Raw genomic sequence first — 24151 nt, forward strand, 5'->3', positions numbered from 1 at the left:
GGAACACGCAAGCCTGTTGTTGGTTGGTTCTTCTTTCTTTCTCTCGACGTTGGGGAAAAAAGGAATGTTGAGAGAAAGGAAGAAAGAAAGAGATTGGACAAATCAGCGACCAGCCTGGAATTTGATTAAAGTTTAAAGAATGACCTGAGAAAAAACCAACGAAGAGGCTCCGCAGAATATTCTCCCTTTGTCACGCTCGCCCTTTGCTCGAAGCCAAATCAGCTTTTCTCAAATCGTGCTTGCTTTGATCAAATCAAAAAGAGTCCCTTCTCGATTGAAATTCTCCAGGTATGAAATTCATTAGGGAGTTTCTTCTGATAAACTTTGTTCATGTTTCTCGTATGTGAATGTTTGGTTATCGTATTGGGAAGACTCTCTGTATGTAGATTGAACGGTGAATCATTTATTTGAAATTCACAGGCAATAGTTGGAATATCTAAGTAATAATTATATGTAATTTCGTTTACAGGATAGTTTTAGCTGAGGATATATATATGATATGATGATGAAACAACAACAACAACAACAGCAGCAGCAGAAACAGCACATTGCAATCTTTACGACAGCTAGTCTTCCGTGGCTTACGGGAACTGCTGTTAATCCTCTCTTCCGTGCTGCCTACCTTGCTAAAGACGGTCAAAGACGTGTCACTTTGGTCATTCCTTGGCTCACTCTCAACCACCAGCTCCTTGTCTACCCTAATAACATCACTTTCGCTTCCCCTTCCCACCAAGAAGCTTATGTCCGTCGTTGGCTTGAGGACAGAGTCTCGTTCCCTTTAAGTTTTGAGATTCGTTTCTATCCAGGAAAGGTATTCACTTTTGCCCTTTCTCAACTAGAATTAATCTTTCTAGTTCCTTCCTTTTAAATACTCCTTCTTTATCTAAAAGTTGAATTCTTTCCAGCTTTCTTTAACCATCACTTCATAGTTAATCCTCAGTTCTCAGTCTATTTTCTCATCTCACCTTTTTTGTGTGTACATTATATGAATCTCATATGTGATATTTCCAACATATGTTTGTATGTGCATCTACGCGCATATGTTTATTTTTTGCTCATACATTTATAATCACCCTTTTTGACTCTTATCTCAAAGCCTTTCGTGGAGATAGATAGATAGTCTCTTTTACCCTAACCATTACATCATTGATAATCCTCAATTCTCACGCAGCATATCCGGTGTTATCTTTCTTCATCTCACATTTATGTGTTCATTCTGTGAATATGGTATCTGATCTTTCCAATATATGTATGTGAAACTGTCTGCTTATACGCATAAATGCTCATATATAAGGACCATTTTTGGGTCGGACTCCAGACCTTTCATGGACATAGATAGTTTCTTTTACCGTCTGTGCTTTCTCTATATGTCATGTCTTTGTGTTATTTACATGAGTCTGCATATACCTGATGTATACTTGCATGTTGATGGACATTATGTAGATGTAAATCTTTTATGTGTTTCCATATTCTCCCATCTGTCCTAGTACTGAGTTTTCTTCCGATTTTTATTGCACAGTAACTTTTATGTAGTAGTAATTAACTGTGCTATACGTTCCTTAACTATTCAAATTATCTTATTGCAGTTTGCTACAGACAAAAGAAGTATTCTTCCTGTTGGGGACATATCGGATACCATTCCTGACGAAGAGGCAGACATTGCCGTCCTTGAGGAGCCTGAGCATCTCACATGGTTTCATCATGGCAAAAAATGGAAAACCAAATTCAACTACGTCATAGGGGTCGTGCACACAAACTACTTGGAATACGTAAAGAGAGAGAAACAAGGCCGCCTCAAAGCATTTCTCCTCAAGTACTTAAACAGCTGGGTTGTTGGCATTTACTGCCACAAGGTAAACTTTCTTTACAGCTACCAATAGAAATGATGGAGTGATTGCTCTATATGTTGGTATCTATCTGTGTATCATTATCCAATGGTTGGATTTGATTCCGGGATCAAGATAGTTTGCTGGCCTTATGTTAACAGAAAATTTTGATGATGTGAATCAGGACTTGTGCTAATTATGTTACTACTCATACAGGTGATTAGATTATCGGATGCGACTCAAGAATACCCTAAATCTATAGTCTGCAACGTTCACGGTGTCAACCCCAAATTTCTAGAGATTGGTTTGAAAAAACTAGAACAGCAGAAGCTCCAGGAGCAGCCCTTCACAAAAGGGGCATACTACATTGGCAAGATGGTCTGGAGCAAAGGGTACAAGGAGCTTCTTAAACTACTTAAGAAACACCAAAAGGAACTTGCTGGTTTAGAGGTTGATTTATACGGCAGTGGAGAGGACTCTGAAGAGATCAAACAAGCCGCTCGAAAACTTGACCTGACGGTTAATGTTTACCCAGGACGTGATCACGCCGACCCTTTATTTCACAAGTACGTCTCTAGTTTAATAACCTCGGCTATGCAGCATACTTGTAACATAGATTCTTATCTTAATCTGAGCATTAACCTCTATCTATTGTAATTACTATGTCTTCTGTTTCAGCTATAAAGTGTTTCTAAACCCCAGCACGACAGACGTGGTCTGCACAACAACTGCAGAAACCTTGGCGATGGGGAAAATAGTAGTATGCGCAGATCACACATCAAACGAGTTCTTCAAACAGTTTCCCAACTGCAGAGTCTACGACGATGGGAAGGGTTTTGTTAGAGCCACACTCAAGGCACTTGGGGAACAACCATCACAACTAACAGAGCAGCAGAGGCATGAACTATCATGGGAAGCTGCTACGCAACGGTTTATAAGAGTCTCAGATCTTAACAGGTTAGCAAGAGCTGATTCGAACTTGTCAAAGAAAAGTCTGTTTGCGTCATCTTCTATAAGTGTGGGGAAAAACTTGGAGGACATGTCTGCGTATATACACTTCTTGGCGTCTGGGTTTGAAACTTCAAGAACAGCGTTTGGTGCAATCCCTGGAAGCTTGCAGCCAGATGAAGAGTTGTGCAAAGATCTTGGCTTGACTCTAAAGACCCCTTCCCGGAATAGTCTCAAGGAAGATTGACCCTTGTTATATAAAAAAATGTGTTGTATTTTGCTAGAAAATTCCTATGTGATTTTTTATATACTCAACGAATCATTCTATAGCTTGGTGGAATGTTTTGATGGTTTATAGTAACATGACAATTAGGTTAAACATATCATGTTGGTTTGCTCTGGCTTTGTTTTTTTTTTTTTTTTTTTTTAATCAAGGTTTATGCATAACTGGTTTTAATCAAGGTTTTTTTTAATCAAGGTTTTTTTTAATCACAAATCTAATATTTCAATTTATTTTATATAATATTTAAAAGTACCAAAAAATTTCATCAAAAATTTTAGAAATATTATCATTTTTTTCTAGATCTTTTACTGGGCCAAACAGTGTCGGTTCACGAGTTAATGACGGTTTTTAGATTTCTGTCGGGATTTATCAAATTTTTAATTAATGAGCTTTTCATTAGATTCGAATCCGATTATATACATGTAATCGGGTTTACCGATTTAACGGCATGTCTAAATCGGATATAAAATACTAAATAAAACTCAGGCCAGAAATATAATTATTATATAACAAAATATGTAGATCAAAATTCAAAAAAGATACTTAACAATACAAGTTAATATTTTTTTATCCAAAAATCAAACCCGTATTTTCAAAACGTGGGTCAAAATCTAGTATACCTATTAAAATCAATGATTTAGTACCAAATACCCAAAAATATATGTATTACCAAAACTGAAATATCTGAAAATATTCGAAAAGCACGAAAAAAATATTAGCAAATTTTTTTCGTAGTTCCCAATTCTTCCTTTAACTAACCCAAACTAGAACTGAACCCAAATAGGTCTGTTACTATATGGTTTTTAAATTTCTATATTCGAACTATCTGATATCCAAAATACCTGAACCGACCTGAATATCCAAACGCATTATAAACATTAAGAAAATGCTGTTTTTATGTGTTTAGAATAGACAGGGGCATCCAGATTCTCGGGTTTGGTTTGGTTAGATCCTTTCAATTTTAAATCCTAGACATTTGGACCCAATTAGATATTTAGAAAAATTCAGTTATTCTAAATTTTTCGGATATCCGGATTCGTCTCAGGTGTAATACTCAACCACCATAATGTGAACTAGATTTTGACCCGCGCAGGCGCGCGGGTGTATATTTTGAAAAATATGTTGATATTTGTTTTTCATGTAATTATTAGGATTTGGAAAAATGAATCCGAGGAACATAACCGATACCGATCCAAAGATATAGTACCAAACCCAAACATAAATTGATTAAATATTCTAATTATTCAAAATTTTGTTATTTAGAGAACCGAATCTGATCCGAACCGAAGTATTTAGGTATCCGAATTTATCTAAAAATAGATTTATATACTTATATATATTAATTATTTTTAGATTTAACGTATATAAAACATCAAAAATGATACTTTTAAATTGATTTAAATACTTGAAAATATATATAGATAGTCAAAAGTAAATATCTGAAATAGTTAAAGTATACTCAAATCACCAAAAATACTTAAAATAATTATTGATTTCGTATCCAAAATTTTAAATCAAGCCAATTGATATGTTAAGTTTAAGTATTATGACATATGTTATTCAAATTTATACGTAATATATTATTTTATTTATACATTTTGAGAAATTTAAAATATATAATGATTTAAGACTTTAAAAATAATTTAAATTAGTTATCCAAACCCAAACCAAACCCGCAAAGATCCAAATCGAACTCAAACCAAAATTTAGAAACATTCTAATAAGGCTGAAATCTTTGACCCCGAAAACCCAAAATACAAACCGATCAGAACTAAACCCGTATGGGTATCCAAAAGCCCATCCCTAGTCATTATTATATATCGTATTTTATCATCATATAATTAATCGTATTTTATATGTACCATCATATAAGTAATCATATAATTAATAGTATTTTATACATACCATCATATAAATAATTACATATATTATATTTTTAAAACTTAATATGAAATATGAAAACCATAATTTGAGTTGGTATTTCAAATTGGGCTTTGTATTATATTTTTCTTATATATATTGACAATATTTTTTTATAATGGTTATTGAAAAATAGTTTAGTAAAAATCCATTTTTGAATATATGTATATTTTTGAATCAATTTTTGATATAAATCAAATTTGAATTATTATTTTGATTTGAAATATGTATATAAAGTTTAAATTTTGTTTTATGGTTAGTTTAGAAAAAAAAATTTAGGGAATTAGATTGACCCATTTTGGTATATTTTAAAAGTGGCCTAGATAACTTTCAATTTTTTAAAAAAACATAAGCCCATTACTTTTTTTCTTAATACTACTATCCTTGTTTTCAAACAAAAATATTTTTTTTTAAAAGACTGCAATCCATGTTTCCAAACACTCCAAATTTTTAAAAGTCCTATTCAAGTCTCCAAACACTCCAATTTTGTACTTGAGTTTTAATAAGATAGATATATAACTCAAACCCGAGAGTCAGGGTAAAAGAGTCACCAAACAATGTAGATGGGAAAACCCACAAGTATCAATATGATAACTTTGACAATAAAAACAGTTAATATATATCCGATAATCATAATAGCATAAAAATTAGGAGGAAGGGTCGAAGCAACTAGGTAGGTAATTTCTCAACAGTTTCCTAATTTCCTAATCCTGGCTAACTTACATAGTTAAAAAGGTAAAAAAAACTTTTTCTCTCTGTATATATATATACACACACACACACAACGTACTCCTTCCTTGTTATTTTTATTTGTGCACCAAAAATTAACAAAAATGTCTAGTGAAAGCCTTCTCGCTTGTGCTGCTGAGAAACCAAAGCCTTGTCGAGAAAGCCTAGTCTCAAAGGGAATGCCGACTCGTAAACTCGAAATCACGGCCATATCGGCGGAGGGACTCCTCGAGGGTAGAAAGCCGGTGAAGAAGAACGCGTTCGTAGCCTTCGAGATCGCTGGGAATCACTGCAGCGGGGCGATAAGAACGAGGATCGACGAGGTCGGCGGGGATTATCCGGCGTGGGAAGATAAGCTAGAGATGGAGTTTTCGTTACCGGAGGAGAAGAAGGATAAAGAGAGTTTCTTGTACGTCGGTGTTTATTGCCAGCTGGTCTCAGGGAAGGATAAGCACGTGGGAACGGCACGTGTGCCGATAAAGGATTTTACGGGAGGATATGCGCCGGAGGGTTTCTTGCATTGTTTGAGTTACAGGTTGTGGGACGAGTACGGGAAAAGGAACGGTATTGTCAATTTCTCGGCGAGGATCGTGAAGGCCGGTCTGCGTTCGTTTTGGTTAGACCATCCGTAACGGAGGTCCCTAAGGAATCCTTAACATTAATCCTTAAGGTTAATGAAATATAATAATAATATTTTGGCTTAACTAACTATGGATCAATCCTTCAAGAAGGATTGGAAGGACTTGATCCTTAATACACGTGTCTTCTTATCCTCCTCTTTCTCCTTCGCTCTCTCTATATCTCCTCCCTGGCTCTCTCTCAATCTCTCCTCGCTAGCCCCATCATCGCCCACCATGGCTCCTCTATCATCTTCCTCTTCTTCTTCATCACCCAACCCTAGATTATTTTCATAAAAATTGGGGCTTTCTCATCCGATCCCAATCGAGTTCTCACCTCAGGTTCGTCGAAAATTGGGGCTTTTGCTGGATTAGATCAACACTATGCTCGTTGCTATTGGGAGTTTTCTAAAGCTCGACTCAGGTATCGTAAAGTTCGAACTTTTAATTCAAATCCTTTGTTTAATAAAGTTCGAAACTTTAATTCAAATCCTCTGTTAAAAATGGTATCTTTTAGTGCTAATTGATGATACTAATTAAGGCATGTGTTCGTGTGTTACAGGAAGCAGATTCGTATGTTTCCTTCTCCACGACTTCTGTATTTTGACACATTCGTTGTTTCTTTTGAAGATATAAAGTTGGAAGAATCGAGCAGTTAGAAACATCTGATCAGGCAAAAGCCAGAGGTGCAAATACTGTAAGTTGTCTTGGGAAGATGTCAACAAGGGTGCAGACTGTTCTTGATTATTTTATTTTTCACTACACTAGTTTCACACTGTCGTTAAATCAATGCCTGTTCTGATCTGATTGTCAGATAATACCGAGGAAGCTAGTTCAGGTATTAACTCCATCAACAGCAAGTGAGGGTAATCTAGGGCCTGATCCCGTCCATCTCCTTGCTATAAAAGAGGTTTGTTATTTGTCTTAGACAAGTGAAGTTTATTCAAGTATTCGAAACTTATACTCTTCTTTAGCAACTTTCTTCCAGCAGTAAGACTTTAGGATTAGAATGCCAACATTTGCTGGGTAGTTTTATTTGCTAGAGAATTGCCTTGCATTATATTTAACCGAACTGCAGACTAATTCTCTGTATGATATCCTCTGAATTTTATTGTCAGTCCTTGTCAGCTTTGCTTCTGAACTTTGGCTTTAGGTGAAAATGGAGCTAGAAAAGTGTTCAACTGTCCAGAAGTGGCCTGAGCTATGGCCTAAACGGCTTGTGAGTGTAAAGCCTCAAAGTGTTTCGGCTGACACAAAAACATCCAAGAAAGATACAGAGAAATGGTCAGAGATTGTATCTGATGTCTATCTTGAACGTTTAGCTGTAAACTGGTCTAGCGTGAGGAATGTGATGGACATGAATGCTGGTTTTGGCGGGTAACTTTTTACATTTTTTTTTTTAATTTCTAAGAACTCCTAAAAGGGAAACACCATTGGACACACAAAATAGTGTGGAGTCCTTAACTATTCAAAAAAAAAAAATACTATAATAATCTTAAGGATTCAAAGAGCAAGTCCACCATTGTGGATGCTCTTAGTTTTTTAAGGGTTTAGGATAATCAATCTACTATTGGTTTGTTTTGGTTTCATCTGGTTTGTAATGTTCGATCGGTCTACTGAAACAAATTTGATTGGTCTCAAAATTGTACATAGATTTCTCCTAGTCCTTATAACCAAACGTTCTTGAACAACATTTGTGTCTTCTCTTAGCTACTAATCATACTTACCTAATTGTTATTGTGTAACTGCAAATCATACCAAAATTCTCTGAAGCAATTCATCTTGAGGAAAACACTGAAGTAATGCACTCTTACTATCAAAGACAGAGGTGTTTAGTTACCTTTGTATAATTTGACATAGGTCTCTTAAATCACCATAGTACTCAACCAACATACATGTTGGCAGCTCAAGATCATAATGTGAAGGCAGTTAGGGAGTGATTCTGAAAGCAGGGTGAATGGTTCTTCTTGTGTTGAGAGAATCGAGTTTGTGAATCCCCTCTACACACTCTCCCACTCTCTTTACAAGGAGAGGTATATTAGCAGCGTTGTTCCTCAAGCTGAATCAGTCTCTGCCCACAGTCTTTCTCTTCAGTTCCCAACAACTCAAGAGGTATCTCTGCTTCTTCTGCACTCTGATATCTTCTTGCACATCTCCCTCACATCTGACTCCAACTTCTCTACTTCTCCTTCCTCGTAGAGCTCAACTCCTGGATCTACGGCCATGGACTCTGTTCAATTTTGAAATCCGCCCTTGTGAGATTTGTGTCGTCTTTTCAAATGAGAGGAGCGCTAACAAAAACCACTTCCACTCTTGAGTGGTTAATGAAACGGTAGAGAAATATAAGTATTTTCACCATAATACGGCGCCGTTTTGACTGTTTTGCTTTTCTTCGTTAACGTTTAGCAAATGAGAAGAAACTGGGAATCAATTCAATAATTCATACAATGGGGGTGATTGGTTGGGTTGTAACAGTAGAAAATTTACTTTAGCATTTTGTCTATAGGATTTTTGATTTAGCTTTATGTGATGTAGCTTTAAAATTTCCTACAGCTAAAAAAATAGAGCTTTAGAAAATAATATATTTACAGCCATTTTTTGTGTGTTTTTCCTGTAACTTTAATTTTTTGGTTGTAGATTTAAAAACCAAGATAAAGCATGATTGGTAGTATTTAAGGTTGTAGATGGAAATTAAAGCTAAAGTCAGTTCTTACAGCCCAACCAATCACCCCCAATATCCCCTTTTGTGAGTGCACTAACCTCTTCTTTTGCTTTCTATTCATTGTCTTAAATGGACATAACATTTATATTGTTGTATATACTAATCCATTTTACAACAAGCTCACTTATTTTTGGACACAACTGCAAACTTTGTTTCGACTCAACCCAACAACTGCTTCACTCGAGTTTGGTCTCTTGGGTGGTCCTTGGAAGCAAACCAAGATCCGAAACAGCTTCACCTGCAAAGTCACATTAACCCAACGTTACAAAGCAACCTTCAGGACAACACTCAATTCCAGTATGAGAATAGCTATACCATGCATTCTTTTGACGAATCTCTCGAACTCTACAAAGTTCTGAGACTCCAGCAGAGTTGTGTTTAGCCTTAGGTAAGTGAAACACGATAGGTGGCGACCATCAGGGTCGTTAAGTGGCTTTGCGTTCTCAAGAATCTTGTTGTAGCCTTCTCTGTCGTAACAAGGAAGAGCATTCTCACTAGCTACAGGTATATTCGCATCCCAAGCTGCATTCAACACCTGCCAAACTAGACCTTCTGGGTCAGCCAGCGCCTCTGGAAAATCCTCGTGCTGGTCAAGTGTTCGTAACTCCACGCATGTGAAGTTGAGAGCAGCGTCATGTTTCTTCAGCATCGCTGCTATTGGACCGTACCCATCACGGTTTGACGGGTTGTAGAATCCAGCAGTGAGCTCAGCAGCGTGACTAGCTGTTTTATACCACCAGTGTATACCTGAGAGCTAAATGCAAAACAGACGATTTTATTCAGACAAGCCGGGGAAAAAAAACATACTATACTTGCTTTGTTTTTGTTTCACCTTGGCAGCGATGGAGTTTCCTTCGAAGGCCAAGTTAGCCATAGAAAGAACACGATCACCATGGTCAATGAGAACTCTGGAGTACCAGTTAAGAAAGAATCTGCCGTAGTAGCTGTCATAGTCACCTCCATCGCGAAAGAAACCAGTCCCGTGTGGGGTAGAGTTATAAGACTCAGTGTTGTCAGGTCCTCTGCCCCAAAAGCTGTGCCCTCTTACCTCTGCTGCCTCCTTTAAGCTCTTCATCAAATACTTATCATAACACTGCTCACACCAGTAGAGAAGATATAAGTGATCTGACAGGATGTAGATTTTTTGAATTAAAAAAAGAGAGAGAGAGTACCTGGAATTCACCAATACCAGGATACTTCCAGCCATGTTGAGCAGGGTAAGAAGGATACCTGAGCTCCCCACATGGACCTAGTCCTACTTCTATCTCTGTTATGATTTTCTCCTCAAAGAACTCATCAAACTCCACTCTAAAGCTTCTCATGTAATCAAAGTAAACCTACACAATATTAACAATGGATTCCTCAATCATGACATAGTGGTGCTTGCATGTTAGGCGATAGAGTAGAAACCCCATACCTCGAGAGCAGTTCTTCCTCTTAAAACACGTTGCTTGTCAATCCCCCAAGTGAGACACTCAGAGTTACGCATGCCTGCCCTGTCAGTGAAGTAAATGTCAGGATTGGTTTCACCAATCTCTCTTACCCACTGGGGGAGTTGTATATGCACATCATCTCCAACATTGCCTCCACACTCGTGGAACGACATAACAACCTGAACAAGTCAAGAAGAAACAGTTTATCTACATATCATCTCACTAAAATACTTATATGAGAAGATGAGATCACCTGAAGCTTAAGTCCAAGCTGGCGAATCATGTCAAAGAGTTTCTTGTAGCCGCTCCAGTTATAGACCTGAGGGGTATGAGACTCGACGATGCCCCACCAGCAGTCAACCATAACACCATCAACATTAACAGACTTGAGGGTTCTTAACTGATCCAAGAGCTCTTCCGGTTCAACCACTTCCGAGTTCATATCAATCAGTCCCAACTACATCATATCATTCATTCAACACTTGACTCAACCAAACCGATCTCTAGAAAGCAAAATTAAAAAAAAAACTTACTGGGAGCATAACATAGACGGGAACAGACGCTGTGCCAGCAAAATCACGCTCGTCAAAATGCACAAATGATTCATCATCATCATCATCACCAGCCTAGAAATTGAAAATGTATGAAAAATACATCAGAAACAACTTACGAGCAGTGAACTCTATAATGAGACACTTACGAGCTGATCTTCGATAGGAGGAGCTCGATCCTCAACACTCTCTCCTCTCTGTTTCGCCTTGGCGAAAACCAAAGGCCGAGCACCAGAAAGTGTAGAGGCGCCACGCCATTCTCCAACGCGCCATCTCCGAGCAGATACTCTCGCCGGAGCTCCGAGCTTCTTCACGCTCACTGGACATACAGCAGTATGAATCGAACTAATCGCCATCACTACGAAAAAATCTTCTCACTTGTGTGTGTATCCTAAATTCAGATTTTATGAGAAGACATGGGGACAATCAAAACCCACGTGAAAGTGTCAATGCTTTTTCACGGATCCAAGAACCCATTCGATCAAATCAATTTTTTGAAAATGAAAAACAAAACAAAACAAAAGAGTTTAGTCCGGATTCACTCAGATCCGTCCGTTTGAGAGTTTTTGTCTTTTAATCACACACACACGTGGCGCTATGTCGGTCAAATTTCCTACGTCGGACAACTCCCGCGCGGGTCAAGTTTATCAATGGGCTTTTAAGAATGAAACTTCTATTGAGCCCATTTATCTATTGGGTCCATTAAGTCTATCTCTCTCTCAGCTCACTGTGTTAAAAAGGCCCTAATACGCTCGTAAATATCTTTTGTTTTTTGAGTTTTTATTTACTCCATGTAATAATATTATGGACAAATCTGTACTGTTTTAAATTGTTTGACTGTACTTGCACGAGTGTATATGATTTTTTTTTTGTATATGAATTTTCAAACTTATTTTTCGAAGAAGAAGAATACGATTTATACAAACGATGTTAAAAAAAAATTATCTTATCTCTGAAGGATAGTGCACTGTCGTGGAAAAAAAATAGTGCAAAAACAAATACTGTGTCAGTTGTGTCGCTCGTCATCAATGCTCCCTATGTCGCTTGCATTTTAACTAATCATCAGTGACCCTTTAAAACTTTTGAATTTCACTGTTTTCACCGCGGCAGCAGCACTCCTGATTACTTTATTTTTACCTTTTCTCCTTTTTGTCGCTTTCCTTGAATACAATTTGATGAAGGATTACAGTTTCAGAGTAATGATTTTTATCAGTCAAAAATAATATAGACACTCTCAGACCATGTTCTTAAAATCTATAAGCACATATTCAAATATTTCACACAAAAGAATATATGTGGTGTTGGAAAGAGAGAATTTAATAGAACTAAACACAAAGTTTTGTCGTTATGTAAATAAATATGCATGCAACCACAAAGTGGTGCGTTACTCCTAATTAATGTGGGATTCGTGGACGGAGATGGCTCAATAATACCACTATTATTTTCACGAGTTTCTTGCCTTCATTTCAGCTTTCTCTTTCTCGACTAGTCTTTCATTGCCTTTATTTTTCTATTGCTACTTTTACTTTCTTCCAAAATAGTACCTTGAACGTATAAATAAATAACACTAGATGTATAAATAAAGGATTATTATTTGAGGTTTCATAAACTTGCACAGTTCTGTGTATTCGTTTCTCTTTTTTATAATTCGACGTCTTAGTACCTAGGAGTATCTAATTATGGAATTATTCGGATAAAATGCGCATTTATATCTATCATAGAAATTGGAATCTTAATTACCAAATAGTATATTCCATTTTCTTGCAACTACGTGTAAGCACATTCTGTTTGTCATATAGTATTGGAGAACGAGTAATTAAAAAAGATGATTTACATTGATGAGAAACAAACAAAGAGGTTAATTAACGTATGTTCCATTTCCACATAACAAGATTATAAAACCCTTTAGTTCTCAAAATGAAAAAGATTATAAAACCCTTTGTATTATTAACACAGTACATACATAAAAACCCCGAGATTGCGTATTAGTTACTTATTATACATTTAATAGTTTTAAGCGAAAATCCATACATTCCCGTCCCTGGACTAAAAATGAAATGACTAACAATAGCATAATACAAAGTAAATCATCATTTCAAACAAAAAAAAAATCTAGAAAATATATTGTGGTATTATGTGGGTTGTAATATATCATAGCAAAGAGATAAAATAGCTTTGTGTTGCTTGGTTTATACGAAAATACCTCTCTAGAATGTTCATTTTGGTCACTGGATATTTTTTTTGAACATAGTCACTGAATATTCTAAATATGCAAACTCCTCATGTTTAAAAGACTTATGAAGATTCGTCTTCTGGCTATCTGCATAAAACTACGAAGAGGTGACGAGATTTATTTCTGGTGGGATCTTTTGCTCCAGTGATTTATTTTATAGGACCATCTGGTCCTGTTGACTTGGTACTGGCAAGTCTGGCATTTATAAATGAGTGTTTCTCATTTAATTTGGATTGGTGCTTTGCATTAACTCCAGCTTCTTATCCTCATTTCATCAATCCAGCTAGCTGATGGAAACGACACTCTCATCTGGTCAATTGGTGAGAAGGTATGCTCCCCCGGTTTAGTCCAAGAGCAGCCTGGTATTTTACACGTGTGTTAAAACCTCTAGCCTCTTGGCATTGTTTTGGTGTGGAACAGTATCTCGGCTCCTACATGGTTGTTCGTACTGAATCACAATCCTATTTTTGATAGATTTAATTATCGTGAAAATGATGCTGAGCCTACTTGTCTGCTATGTGGTCTCTTTCCCGATTCAAGGATCATCTATTTTTCAGTATTGTCACTCTTTTATCCTGCATCTTAGGAATCTATTATTCAGTGGCTATATGTGGACATAATCATCGCTCTAACGCTTCGTTCTTCAAATCTTACCGGCAAGCATTATGAGATATGAAATGAACAAAACAATTGCTACCATAATGGTCTCTCTTATTCTCACTTCATTGCCTTTCAAATTGTTTTGAGTGGTGCAAAATAAATCTAACGTCCTTAAGAATAGTGGACCCAAAATTGGTGAAGATGTGGTAAGTTTTTACCAAAATTTAATATATTTACACTGATCTGCTTCAAAACTGACAAATCATTATTTTATAACATTTATTATTTAACTGAATTTAATTTATAGATGTTTTATTGTATTCATAATATTCGTAATAAGAAAAGCATATCATAGTAGTAATAACCAAGTTTTTCTTTTTGAGAATAACAAGTTTTTTAACGAATAACTAGCACTGATAAAGAAGAAGAAAAAATCACTATATATTTACTGAATATTTCATTTTGCATTTTCTCAGCATCACTTTATTTAGAGAATATTACCTTGGTTTCACCAAATAGAATCTACCAACACGATTACCATATGTATTGTATAAAGATGAGTCAGTCGCTCCAAAACCAAGATCATGACCTAAGTCAACCTTTCTCTCTCTCTCTCTATTCAGATTTCAGACACATTACTCAACTTTAAAGACAGTACTCTCTTGAGTCTCTTTCCTTCACGACCAAGCTGATAAAGAGAAAGCAATAAAGAGAAAGAAGAAAGAAGGAGATAAAGCTTCAGTATCTAACCTTTTTTGTGGGTAAAATGTTAAATTCTTCAATATCAAACTTCTTCAATAACTTTGGCCTTTTGGTTGTCTCCTTTTATTAACCTATATTTGCCTAGGTTCTGGAGTTGTAAACTCAGTTCTCATAGACATTTACAATACGTCTTTGACAATGGCTGGTGGTGTGGAAGCAGCAAGTGGAAGAAGTAAAAGTAAAAATAACTTACTAAGAAAGCAACTTGCTGTAGCTCTACGAAGTGTTCAATGGAGCTACGCAATCTTCTGGTCCTCTTCACTTACTCAACATGGGTAAGTATAATCTAACAAAATAAAATATGTTGGTCTTGATATTTTCACTATAACATATACGAAAAATAGATATTGATCTCATCTTTGCATAGCCCTTTTCTTGTTATAGATAATGTGTTAAAAAAGGTGTATATATATATATATTTTTTTTATTTGAGTACTATATTATATATTTAGGGTTTTGGAGTGGGAAGAAGGGTGTTACAACGGGGATATAAAGAAGAGGAAGAAGAGTTACGAAGCTGCTCAGTATAAATATGCGTTGCAGAGAAGCAACCAACTTAGGAAACTTTATCTGTGTATGCTGGAAGGAGATAGTAATACTACTATTAGTACTACTCATGATGTTGATGATTATGGTGATGATGAGGAACACAATTGTAACAGTACAACAAGTATGATGTTGTCACCAGATGATCTCTCAGATGAAGAGTGGTACTATATAGTCTCCATGTCCTATGTCTTCTCTCCTTCTCAATGGTTTGTTCTCTCTCATCTACTATTAAATATTAAATTAATATATATAAATAGCTCTTTTTCGAACTATTCATATAGGAAAAGTACTAATTTGGGAATGAAAGTGAATTGAACTACGTCCCTTCATTGTCGTCTTAAGAGGACCATGGATCTCAAAAGATTCCACACTTATGGTCAAATCTCACCTATAGATTTCATGTACTTGTTTGGTCAAGGGGGTTGATTAATTACCTGAGCGGTCACGGGTTTCCATGTTCATTACAAGAGTGACTCTTACGTACTGTTTATGTACCCCTTTTTTTTTGACAAATACTGTTTATGTACTTGGGATTCCTTTTGTTACTATTTCAATTTATTTGCATTTGAAGTAATATACTCAATTACTACGTTTAATTTTTTTCTTTCTTTAGGATCCAAAACTAAAATGATTTTATTTTTGGTTGTTAAGTTTGCCAGGAAGAGCTTTGGTGACGGGTGAGACCATATGGCTTTGCAACGCTCAGTACGCAGATAACAAACTCTTCTCTCGCTCTTTGTTAGCAAGAGTAAGTCTTATTCCACAACCTTTTCATGAATATTGATCTCTTAAAGAATAGAGATATCTGACTATAGTTCTCTTTCCACCTGCTTTGTTCTTCATGACTGTTCATATGGCTTCTTCTTTTTAGAGCGCATCAATTCAGGTATGTTAATCGTCAACAAATAAAATTTTAGTGCTTAATTGTTAAATTAATATTTGTACTTCAGTTAGAACTAATGTAGAATGTATGTCTTATGTCTTGATGGGACTTCTCCAGACTGTTGTATGTTTCCCTTACTTGGGCGGTGTGATTGAGCTGGGCGTCACAGAACTGGTAACTCTCTCTCTATCTTAATATCAAAGGATTTAACATTAGTTTCTTGCTTCACAAGGAACTCGTTTAAACTTGTTTTATTTACTTCATGAACAATAAAAGATTTCAGAAGACCATAGTCTGCTTCAACACATCAAGTCTTGCTTGTTGGAGACTTCAAAACCTGATTGCGCTTCATACACCTTCTCTGCTCGCCGAGACAGCGATGATGAGAAGTATCAAACTAAAATCAAGACCAGTGATGGAAACTCAAACTCAGTGCTCCAAGGGAACCATCAGATTCAGTCTGATGAAGACGTGCATTACAAAAGAACTGTCTCAACACTACTCAAATACGCTGCTGATAAGGATATTCCTCATCTCCAACCGGATCTTGTTTCTACTAATATTGAGTCAAGTTTCTTGCGTTGGAAGCAACGTGAGCAACCGAACTCAATTCTGTTTCAGGAACATAGCAATTTGCAGACCTTGTCACAGAACGTGCTGAGGAAGATATTGCAAGACGTACCTTTGATGCACTCTTTAGACACAAAGAGAACTCTCCCAAGTAAGACGTTTGGTCTGAATCAAGATGATCCTTGGGATACAAGAAAAGAGAACGAAAAGTTCAGTGTCCTTAAAGCTATGGTTCCCACTGTCAACCAGGTAATAACAAATAAACCTATACTATGTTATATATGCTCTGTATTAGAAACCAAGACTCTGTTTGGAATAACTCTGCAGGTTGATAAAGAAGAAATACTGAACAACACAATCAAGTACTTGCAAGAACTAGAGGGAAGAGTAGAAGAGCTAGAATCTTGTATGGGCTCGGTTAACTTCGCAGAGAGACAGAGAAAGAGCGTTAACGACTCTGTGTTAATCGAGGAGACATCAGGGAACTATGATGAGAGCACGAAGATCGATGGAAACTCAGGAGAAACGGAACAAGTCACTATAGTGAGAGATGAGACACATTTGAGAGTTAAACTGAAAGAAACAGAAGTTGTGATGGAAGTAAGATGTTCTTACAGAGACTACATAGTTGCGGACATCATGGAAACTCTGAGCAAACTTCACATGGATGCTTTCTCTGTTAGATCTTACACACTTAATGGGTTTCTCACACTTAATCTCAAGGCAAAGGTATATTCTTTAAGAAAATCTTCGCCATGTTTGGAAGGGATACATTTCTGTATCTTGACCTATATATACGTAATATTTTTGATGTCATGCAGTTTCGTGGGGCTGCAGTTGCGTCGGTAGGGATGATTAAGAGAGAGCTGAGGAGAGTCATTGGTGAGATTATATGAAAATCCCTTTAGGGATCTTTTAATGATTTTGGTAAAAGTAATATTGTATTTCCTAAACTTTTGATGAAATGTTATATTGTTTTTTTTTTTGGACTTTGGTGAATTAGTTACATCGAGTTTTGCGAGTTTGTATTTATGTAATCTTTGCCAAGACTGGTTGCATGGAATTTTAGACATTGTCATCTTCTCTCCTATATATTGTTCTTGATTGGTTATATTTGTCGGAGTAATCATCTTTCATAACAATGATTTGGATTCATCTTTACTCTGAAGATTCTCAGATTATTTGGGTGATCTTTTTAATTATGTAACGCTTCAGTTTCTTGCTGAGTCCTAAATAAACGGATTGAAATGTTACTAGCCAGAGAATGTAACTTAAAATGTTAATTTATTCAGGACTGTTTATTATTTTCTTAACTAAATGCATTATTTGTGGTGCTACTTGGTAACTCATATAGAGCCTGTAAAGAAGTAGTAAATGTTATGGAGCAATATAAAAGTCACTGGTTTCACTTGCATTCTCCCCAGTTCCTTTTAGCCTTTAGAGTTTTTTTAGTTTCTTGGTTAAATTTGAAACTTAATTAATGGCACCTAAGAAGAGAGGAAAACTGGAAGTACTTCTCGTTGATGCTCATGGAATCACACACACAAATTTTATTGGTGACTTAAAAAGATAAAAACGTTTTTCATATGTTTGTATATCTAATCAGTTATCAAACTTAAGTAGCTCTCATTTCGAGTATTTGGTTGCAGGAAGTCCTGTGTATTATGTGTTGTTACAATGTGGGACAAAGGAATACCGAAGCAAAATGTCCAAAGGTTTTATGTTTTGTTAGTGAATTTTTTTTGTTTCCCTTCTGAACCAAGCTTATTACAAAAGATATGTGTGTTTTGAAAGCAGGTGATAATGACAACGCATTGTGGAACCAAAAGTTTGTGTTCGATTTCCCAATGTATCAATGGAAGAAGCTGACCCACATCAAGGTTAGAATCATGGACAAAGAGCTCTTCAAAGATGGTGGATTTGTCGGTGAAACCATGTAAGTTTTTGTTTTAGAAATGAGTGTAGTTAATTAGCATAGCAATATTAAGACATAATAATACCATCCATATGTGACTGATTTGGTACAGAATTCATCTTGGAGGGATAATAACCGAAGGACGTGACAGAGGATACATAGAAGTCAAACCAGCTCCATACAATGTTGTGCTTGACGATGACACATTTAAAGGCGAACTAAAACTTGGCTTCAGATTCACTGCAGCGGTAACTCAGTAATTACTCTAGACAATTGGAGTTCTTTTGAACATAAATAACATAGATCTTTTGTATTTTATTTTTGTAGGATAAATTGCATATCAACAAGGCATGGGAAGTGAAGATAGAGGGTAAAAACAGTGAAGAGCCAATGATTTCTCCAGTTCTGAATCTGATGAAGCTCCCTTTGTTAAGGTTTCTCATCTATTGTTTCCGGAAAACAACCAAATATCAACTAAAAGATAACTAAAATGATCAAAGGTTTAGCCTCAAAACTATTTACTTCAGCTTGTCTTTTTTTCATTATTTTGATGGCTCACATAACGCTTAATTAGTAGTATTACATAACCCTATTCGGATTAGTTGTCAGTTACTAGGATGAGAAATTTGTTTGATTTATGTGTTTGTGCAAACATTATAGGTTCACAGCTGCATGGACAAGAATGCAAGGTCTCATCGTTGCAGAATTTCTTTATTGTTTGGTCGTCTACAAAACATTTCCTATTAATAAAATATATTAAATTTTGATTATAAATGCATTATTTTTTGTGTTTAATTATTTTTCATATCTTTTAACCAATAAATATTCAATAAACATAATTAATTTTTTTCAAAGTTTACAATTCATCATTATTATCTGATAAAAATACATTGAAAATGTAAAAAAAAAAATTTACTTGAAACAATTGTTTTCTAAAATACATTTTTATGAAACCAAGTTAGTACTCCATGTGTTTAAAAATGATCTATTTTTAGAAGAAAAAAATTCAAGAAAATTTATATTTTACATTTTCAATGCACTTTTTATGAGGTAATAATGATGAATTGTAAACTTCAAAAAAGTTAACTATGTTTATTGAATTTTTATTGGTTAAAAGTTATGAAAAATAGTTAAACACAAAAATAATGCATTTATAATCAAAATTTAAAATGATTTTTAATATTTGTGAAAATCTCCAAAACATATATTTTTGAAAAGATGGGATTTTTTTTAAAGAATTTAAAATTTATTTCAGACAGAGAACATTGTTACAATAAATATGACATTGTTGTCAATAGCTAGTAGAAAAAAGCAGAGTTACTGTCCTAGATCTCTTGCTGCAAACCAGGTCGTCATTAGCCCTTGATACTTGCCACACAAAAAAAGAAAATATTTGGATTAGTTGTCAGTTACTAGCAATGACACATTTGTTTGATTTCTAAGTTTGTACAAACATTATATGTTCACAGCTGCATGGGCAAGAATGCAATGTCTCATCAATGAAGAACTTCTTTATTGTTCGGTCGTCTATAAAAGCAATTTTCTATTCGTAGCTAGGGATTTCAGTTTCTCAATTAACCATTTCAAGGTATCGTGATGGGCAAGAATAAGAAACTATTGATGACTTTTATTTTTTTCACCTTCAATCTCTAATATAATAATTGGCATGCATTTATATCTTTCAATGAAACATTTTTCTTAGTTTCAATTAATTTCTCAACCATAGCTAACAACTTAGCTTACACATATTTTGGGGATTAATTAAATTATAAGATATTTTTATTTGCTATTTCTTTTCTACCTATTTTTGTTTTTAGTTACGTTGTTTGATGTTACAAAAAAAAAGTTACGTTGTTTGATAAATAATTTTGCTACTGAATTTCCTTACTTTTATATAACAAAACAGAGATTTCTATTAATAATCTAAAGTTTTGTGTTACTTATATAGTTATATTATATGTAAGCATTCAGGCATTAGTTTTAGACTTTTAGTGTATAAACTGATTTTTCCTGAATATGTTAGATATGTTAAATAAATGACAACAAATGAACTATAGCAGGTAGATGTTGGAAGTAATTAATATAATAAAATGCCATTAGTATATTAAAATACTAACCCAGGAAATAAAATATATGCATAAGATAGGTGGGCTCTGTTACAACGAGAAAATGGTATGCACGTCTCTGTCTTACGCACGAACCATGCAATATATATTGTCTCCTCCATTACATTAGGTTATCATGTGCTAATCTTAACATTCGTACCAAAAAAAGGTTATCATGTGCTAAATTATAAGAACATAATTCAAATTGATAAAACTAGTCACCTATTATGAGTTGCAGACTTGCAGTTGATCGTGTGGCCTACATGCAAACTCCAGCCATGTGGATAGTTGATCTAATTTTAATAAACGATAGACACATAAAGATAAAATGAAATTTCCAGTAGAGGCGTTGCAAGACCGACCAGAGATTAGTTCTTAATTAAAGAATGGTTACTATGGTCAAGATCAGGTGATATATATCATATACGTTGAACCTTCACAAAAAATGAAGATCTTTTAATAAAATTAAATTTCAACAAATTGATCATGATCGAATTTTTTATTCTTAAATAACCCCGGGATTTTAAGTTGTAACACAAAAAAAAAACAATGCTAAATTTACATTTCTAAATTCGTAAAGCGAGAAAATCATTTGATATGTATAGTTTGATTTGACAATAAAATTAAAATAAAAGAAAGCATAGGTAAATGTGCAGTCATTAGTCAAAGGATCCAATAATCAAAGATTTGTTTTCTGTTTGTACATAAAACTCGTATCTGAGCCAACAAGAAAGCCAAAAAGTATTATAGAAGCACATAGAAAAATAGTTTAAGACACCTCCATAAGGGTATTTCTCATAAGAACCACAACACTTGTTGAAGCCACCAACTTCAACATTATCTGAACCGTTAAAGCAATCGTTCTTTTCATCGGACGTTCCATATTGCTCCCTTTTCCGGTAGGCTTCTTTACCTGAAACTTCCACAAGACAGAGGGTTTCTGATTCAACCGGAGTGAGTTGAATTATTTTTTCAACGTACGTTTTAGTTTTGTTTTAAACGGTTCAAAACTTCAAATCGTAGCAGAAGCTTTTAAAGGTAAATCAATATAGAGACCGTTGCTTTCATTTTACTTTGAACGTTCTTTTATTTGAATTACATATTCAGCAAAACTCAAAGATAAAATTGCATGCGTTCTTTTTTTTATATCTGCTTTTTGCTTCTTTTCTTAAAATATATTACTGACTTTATAGTTCTTTGGTCCTAGAAATTTCACTATCCATAAACAAATTCCTGGTTTCAAATTTCATATTCTAAAGTCTCTTGATAAACGCATCAAAAGCTTAAATATAATTACATTTTTTTTTTGTGATACTTCTTCACAAGAAACAGATCAAGAGCACAAAGAGAGAGAGTTTTGTTTTTAGCTAGAAAAGAAGATGGAGAATGTATTGAATCCAGATGAAAACGGAGATAGAGTTTATCATCATCATCAATCATCCATTGACCCAAATGATAATTCAACATCAGAAACTCCGGTTTCTTTAACGATGAGCATGGATTCTTTTGTTTACCCTCGAACTTGTTCAGAGAGTACTTCGGGCTTCTCAGACCAAATAGATGAAACCAGCAGCTCCTGTAGTGAACCTTCTCCTTCTGATTGGCCTGTCCTCACTGAATCCAAGAGCTCTAAATGTCTCACTACTGGTTTAGAGCTTCAAACAAATGAAATTCTTGAAGCTCAAGAAATCTCAGAACCAGGTGCTGTGTTCCTTCTCTCATTCTACTTTTCTTTATAAAATATTCTGAAACTAATGAAATGTGTTCTAGATTTTTTTATACAGAACTTGAGACAATGAAGGAAAGATTCGCAAAGCTTCTACTTGGAGAAGATATGTCAGGAAGTGGTAAAGGAGTTTGTACTGCTGTGACCATCTCAAATGCTATTACCAATCTTTATGGTAATTTAAGACTCAGTCAGTCAGAGTCACACAGCCTATATATATATATGTTCTTGTCTCAGAAAAATCTAAACTCTTCCTCCAATCTTCTTTTTTTTTTTTTAAATGTTTGCTTGCAGCTACAGTGTTTGGTCAGAATCTGAGATTAGAGCCGTTAGAAACAGAGAAGAGAGCATTGTGGAAGAGAGAAATGAATTGTCTTTTATCGGTATGCGATTACATAGTTGAGTTCATTCCTAGATGTCAGAGTCTAAGCAATGGAACTACTGTTGAGGTGATGGAGAGTAGACCAAGAGCAGATATCTATATCAACTTACCTGCTTTGAGAAAGCTAGATTCCATGCTTATGGTACCATCTAATTATCCTAAGATTAATTCATAAAAATTATGAATCAAAAGAACTAATTATGATCTTTGCGTTTAAAAAAAAAAAAAAAACAGGAAGTGTTGGATGGTTTTCAGAACACAGAGTTTTGGTATGCAGAAGAAGGAAGTCTGTCAATGAAATCTGCACGTTCTGCCACTGGATCCTTCAGGAAAGTTGTAGTACAGAGGAAAGAAGAGAAGTGGTGGTTACCAGTTCCTCTTGTTCCTCCAGAAGGTTTGTCAGACAAAGCAAGAAAACAACTCAAAAACAAGAGGGAGAGTACTAATCAGATACACAAAGCTGCAATGGCTATCAACAGTAGCATCCTCAGTGAAATGGAGATTCCAGACTCTTACATGGCTACTCTTCCTAAGGTTTTTTTTGTTTTCACTCTTATTACTAGATTCTTTTTCTGAGCCCTTTGTTTATTAAACCATTTGGATGTTTCAGTGTGGTAAAAGCAGTGTTGGTGATTCAATCTACCGCTACATGAGTGGTTCTGGTCGGTTTTTCCCTGAGAAACTCTTAGATAGTCTGAACATAGCATCTGAGCACGAAGCTGTGCAGTTAGCAGATAGAGTAGAAGCTTCAATGTACACATGGAGACGCAAAGCTTGTCTAAGTAACTCTAAGAACTCATGGAACATGGTGAAAGATCTTATGTCAACTACGGAGAGAACAGACAAGAACTATGTAATGGCAGAGAGAGCAGAAACTCTTCTCTTCTGTTTGAAACAGCGTTACCCAGAGTTGTCTCAGACATCATTAGATATATGCAAGATTCAGTACAACAAGGTAAAACAAACTGAAGTCACTGAATTTGACTTGTAATAAATACAAGAGCTATTTGATAGAGACTAAATGTTGTCTTTTCGTTTCTTTTTGGTTTGTCAGGATGTTGGGAAAGCAGTGTTGGAGAGCTATTCAAGAGTACTTGAAGGTTTAGCTTTTAACATAGTTGCTTGGATTGATGATGTTATCTATGTAGACAAAACCATGAGCGGTAGTGAATAAGTTGTTTAACTTTTGACTGAGTTTTTTCTGTTTCTTCTTGTCCTTCTAGTCATCTTCTGTAGATCAGATAGATCAATGTAAAATCTGTTTTATAAAAGTTTCCCCCTTCAAAAAAGAACATATATATATTAGATACCACAGGGAGGGGGAAAGAATAATTAGCTAAGTTTCCCACCATCAAACTCGTGTATGAAGAGAGAAAAGTGATTCAAGAAGGAAGCTG

The 24151-nt window shown here is 35.2% G+C and overlaps 6 protein-coding genes and 1 pseudogene across 12 annotated transcripts; 5 read left to right on the forward strand and 2 right to left on the reverse strand.

The window, feature by feature from the left end:
• Positions 1–4: 4 nt before the first annotated feature.
• LOC103836912 (digalactosyldiacylglycerol synthase 2, chloroplastic) lies at positions 5–3174 on the forward strand. Its single transcript, XM_009113227.3, has 5 exons — positions 5–288; positions 470–811; positions 1587–1853; positions 2043–2392; positions 2505–3174. Exons 2-5 carry the CDS (start codon positions 500–502, stop codon positions 3019–3021), a joined length of 1446 nt encoding a protein of 481 aa, XP_009111475.1. The 5' UTR covers positions 5–288; positions 470–499; the 3' UTR covers positions 3022–3174.
• A 2296-nt stretch (positions 3175–5470) lies between these two features.
• Positions 5471–8928, forward strand: LOC108869917 (probable methyltransferase PMT23). Of its 6 annotated transcripts, XR_004451928.1 has the most exons (6): positions 5490–6747; positions 6954–7050; positions 7138–7233; positions 7477–7700; positions 8184–8435; positions 8523–8928. XR_004451928.1 is itself a non-coding variant. In XM_033281237.1 (5 exons), exons 2-5 carry the CDS (start codon positions 7039–7041, stop codon positions 8239–8241), a joined length of 345 nt encoding a protein of 114 aa, XP_033137128.1. In that variant the 5' UTR covers positions 5492–6747; positions 6886–7038; the 3' UTR covers positions 8242–8928. The 6 variants fall into 6 exon arrangements, 1 of the variants encoding a protein (XP_033137128.1); XM_033281237.1 differs by having other exon boundaries at positions 5492–6747; positions 6886–7050; positions 8229–8928; XR_001956470.2 differs by lacking the exons at positions 8184–8435; positions 8523–8928 and having other exon boundaries at positions 5471–6747; positions 6954–7020; positions 7477–7912.
• On the reverse strand, positions 8234–9106 carry LOC117128280 (annotated as a pseudogene).
• On the reverse strand, positions 9071–11803 carry LOC103836914 (beta-amylase 2, chloroplastic). Its single transcript, XM_009113229.3, has 8 exons — positions 11179–11803; positions 11012–11104; positions 10732–10935; positions 10463–10657; positions 10218–10382; positions 9878–10138; positions 9361–9799; positions 9071–9283 (listed from the first exon to the last, which is right to left on the reverse strand). The coding sequence occupies exons 1-8, from the start codon at positions 11383–11385 to the stop codon at positions 9222–9224; spliced, it is 1626 nt and encodes a 541-aa protein (XP_009111477.1). The 5' UTR covers positions 11386–11803; the 3' UTR covers positions 9071–9221.
• A 2725-nt stretch (positions 11804–14528) lies between these two features.
• On the forward strand, positions 14529–17739 carry LOC103836915 (transcription factor MYC1; the record flags this gene model as incomplete). Its single annotated transcript, XM_033281234.1, has 9 exons — positions 14529–14619; positions 14710–14899; positions 15077–15379; positions 15825–15921; positions 16045–16059; positions 16174–16230; positions 16333–16875; positions 16954–17355; positions 17448–17739. Coding segments are annotated over 9 exons (1773 nt in total), but the record flags the coding sequence as incomplete, so codon positions are not given.
• A 287-nt stretch (positions 17740–18026) lies between these two features.
• On the forward strand, positions 18027–21225 carry LOC103836916 (16 kDa phloem protein 1). Of its 2 annotated transcripts, XM_033281236.1 has the most exons (4): positions 18027–18341; positions 18424–18562; positions 18654–18789; positions 18869–21225. In XM_033281236.1, the coding sequence occupies exons 1-4, from the start codon at positions 18332–18334 to the stop codon at positions 19028–19030; spliced, it is 447 nt and encodes a 148-aa protein (XP_033137127.1). In that variant the 5' UTR covers positions 18027–18331; the 3' UTR covers positions 19031–21225. The 2 variants fall into 2 exon arrangements, with proteins under 2 accessions (XP_033137127.1, XP_033137126.1); XM_033281235.1 differs by having other exon boundaries at positions 18027–18562.
• A 261-nt stretch (positions 21226–21486) lies between these two features.
• Positions 21487–24028, forward strand: LOC103836917 (rop guanine nucleotide exchange factor 3). Its single transcript, XM_009113234.3, has 6 exons — positions 21487–22347; positions 22431–22547; positions 22667–22896; positions 22989–23288; positions 23365–23709; positions 23809–24028. Exons 1-6 carry the CDS (start codon positions 22026–22028, stop codon positions 23926–23928), a joined length of 1434 nt encoding a protein of 477 aa, XP_009111482.1. The 5' UTR covers positions 21487–22025; the 3' UTR covers positions 23929–24028.
• The last annotated feature ends 123 nt before the right edge of the window (positions 24029–24151 follow it).

This window comes from Brassica rapa, chromosome A09 (genome assembly GCF_000309985.2).
Source record: "Brassica rapa cultivar Chiifu-401-42 chromosome A09, CAAS_Brap_v3.01, whole genome shotgun sequence".
Classification (NCBI taxonomy): domain Eukaryota; kingdom Viridiplantae; phylum Streptophyta; class Magnoliopsida; order Brassicales; family Brassicaceae; genus Brassica; species Brassica rapa.

Coding starts and splice junctions, on each gene's coding strand:
- LOC103836912 (XM_009113227.3), top strand. CDS start 500: ATGATGATGAAACAACAACAACAACAACAGCAGCAGCAGAAACAGCAC. Junction 1,854..2,042: donor TTGGCATTTACTGCCACAAG/GTAAACTTTCTT, acceptor CTACTCATACAG/GTGATTAGATTATCGGATGC. Junction 2,393..2,504: donor GCCGACCCTTTATTTCACAA/GTACGTCTCTAG, acceptor CTTCTGTTTCAG/CTATAAAGTGTTTCTAAACC.
- LOC108869917 (XM_033281237.1), top strand. Junction 7,234..7,476: donor ATCTCCTTGCTATAAAAGAG/GTTTGTTATTTG, acceptor CTTTGGCTTTAG/GTGAAAATGGAGCTAGAAAA.
- LOC103836914 (XM_009113229.3), bottom strand. CDS start 11,385: ATGGCGATTAGTTCGATTCATACTGCTGTATGTCCAGTGAGCGTGAAG. Junction 10,383..10,462: donor GAGGAAGAACTGCTCTCGAG/GTATGGGGTTTC, acceptor AATATTGTGTAG/GTTTACTTTGATTACATGAG. Junction 9,800..9,877: donor GAAACTCCATCGCTGCCAAG/GTGAAACAAAAA, acceptor TTTTGCATTTAG/CTCTCAGGTATACACTGGTG.
- LOC103836916 (XM_033281235.1), top strand. CDS start 18,405: ATGTGTGTTTTGAAAGCAGGTGATAATGACAACGCATTGTGGAACCAA. Junction 18,563..18,653: donor GGATTTGTCGGTGAAACCAT/GTAAGTTTTTGT, acceptor GATTTGGTACAG/AATTCATCTTGGAGGGATAA. Junction 18,790..18,868: donor GCTTCAGATTCACTGCAGCG/GTAACTCAGTAA, acceptor TTATTTTTGTAG/GATAAATTGCATATCAACAA.
- LOC103836917 (XM_009113234.3), top strand. CDS start 22,026: ATGGAGAATGTATTGAATCCAGATGAAAACGGAGATAGAGTTTATCAT. Junction 23,289..23,364: donor ACATGGCTACTCTTCCTAAG/GTTTTTTTTGTT, acceptor TGGATGTTTCAG/TGTGGTAAAAGCAGTGTTGG. Junction 23,710..23,808: donor GCAAGATTCAGTACAACAAG/GTAAAACAAACT, acceptor TTGGTTTGTCAG/GATGTTGGGAAAGCAGTGTT.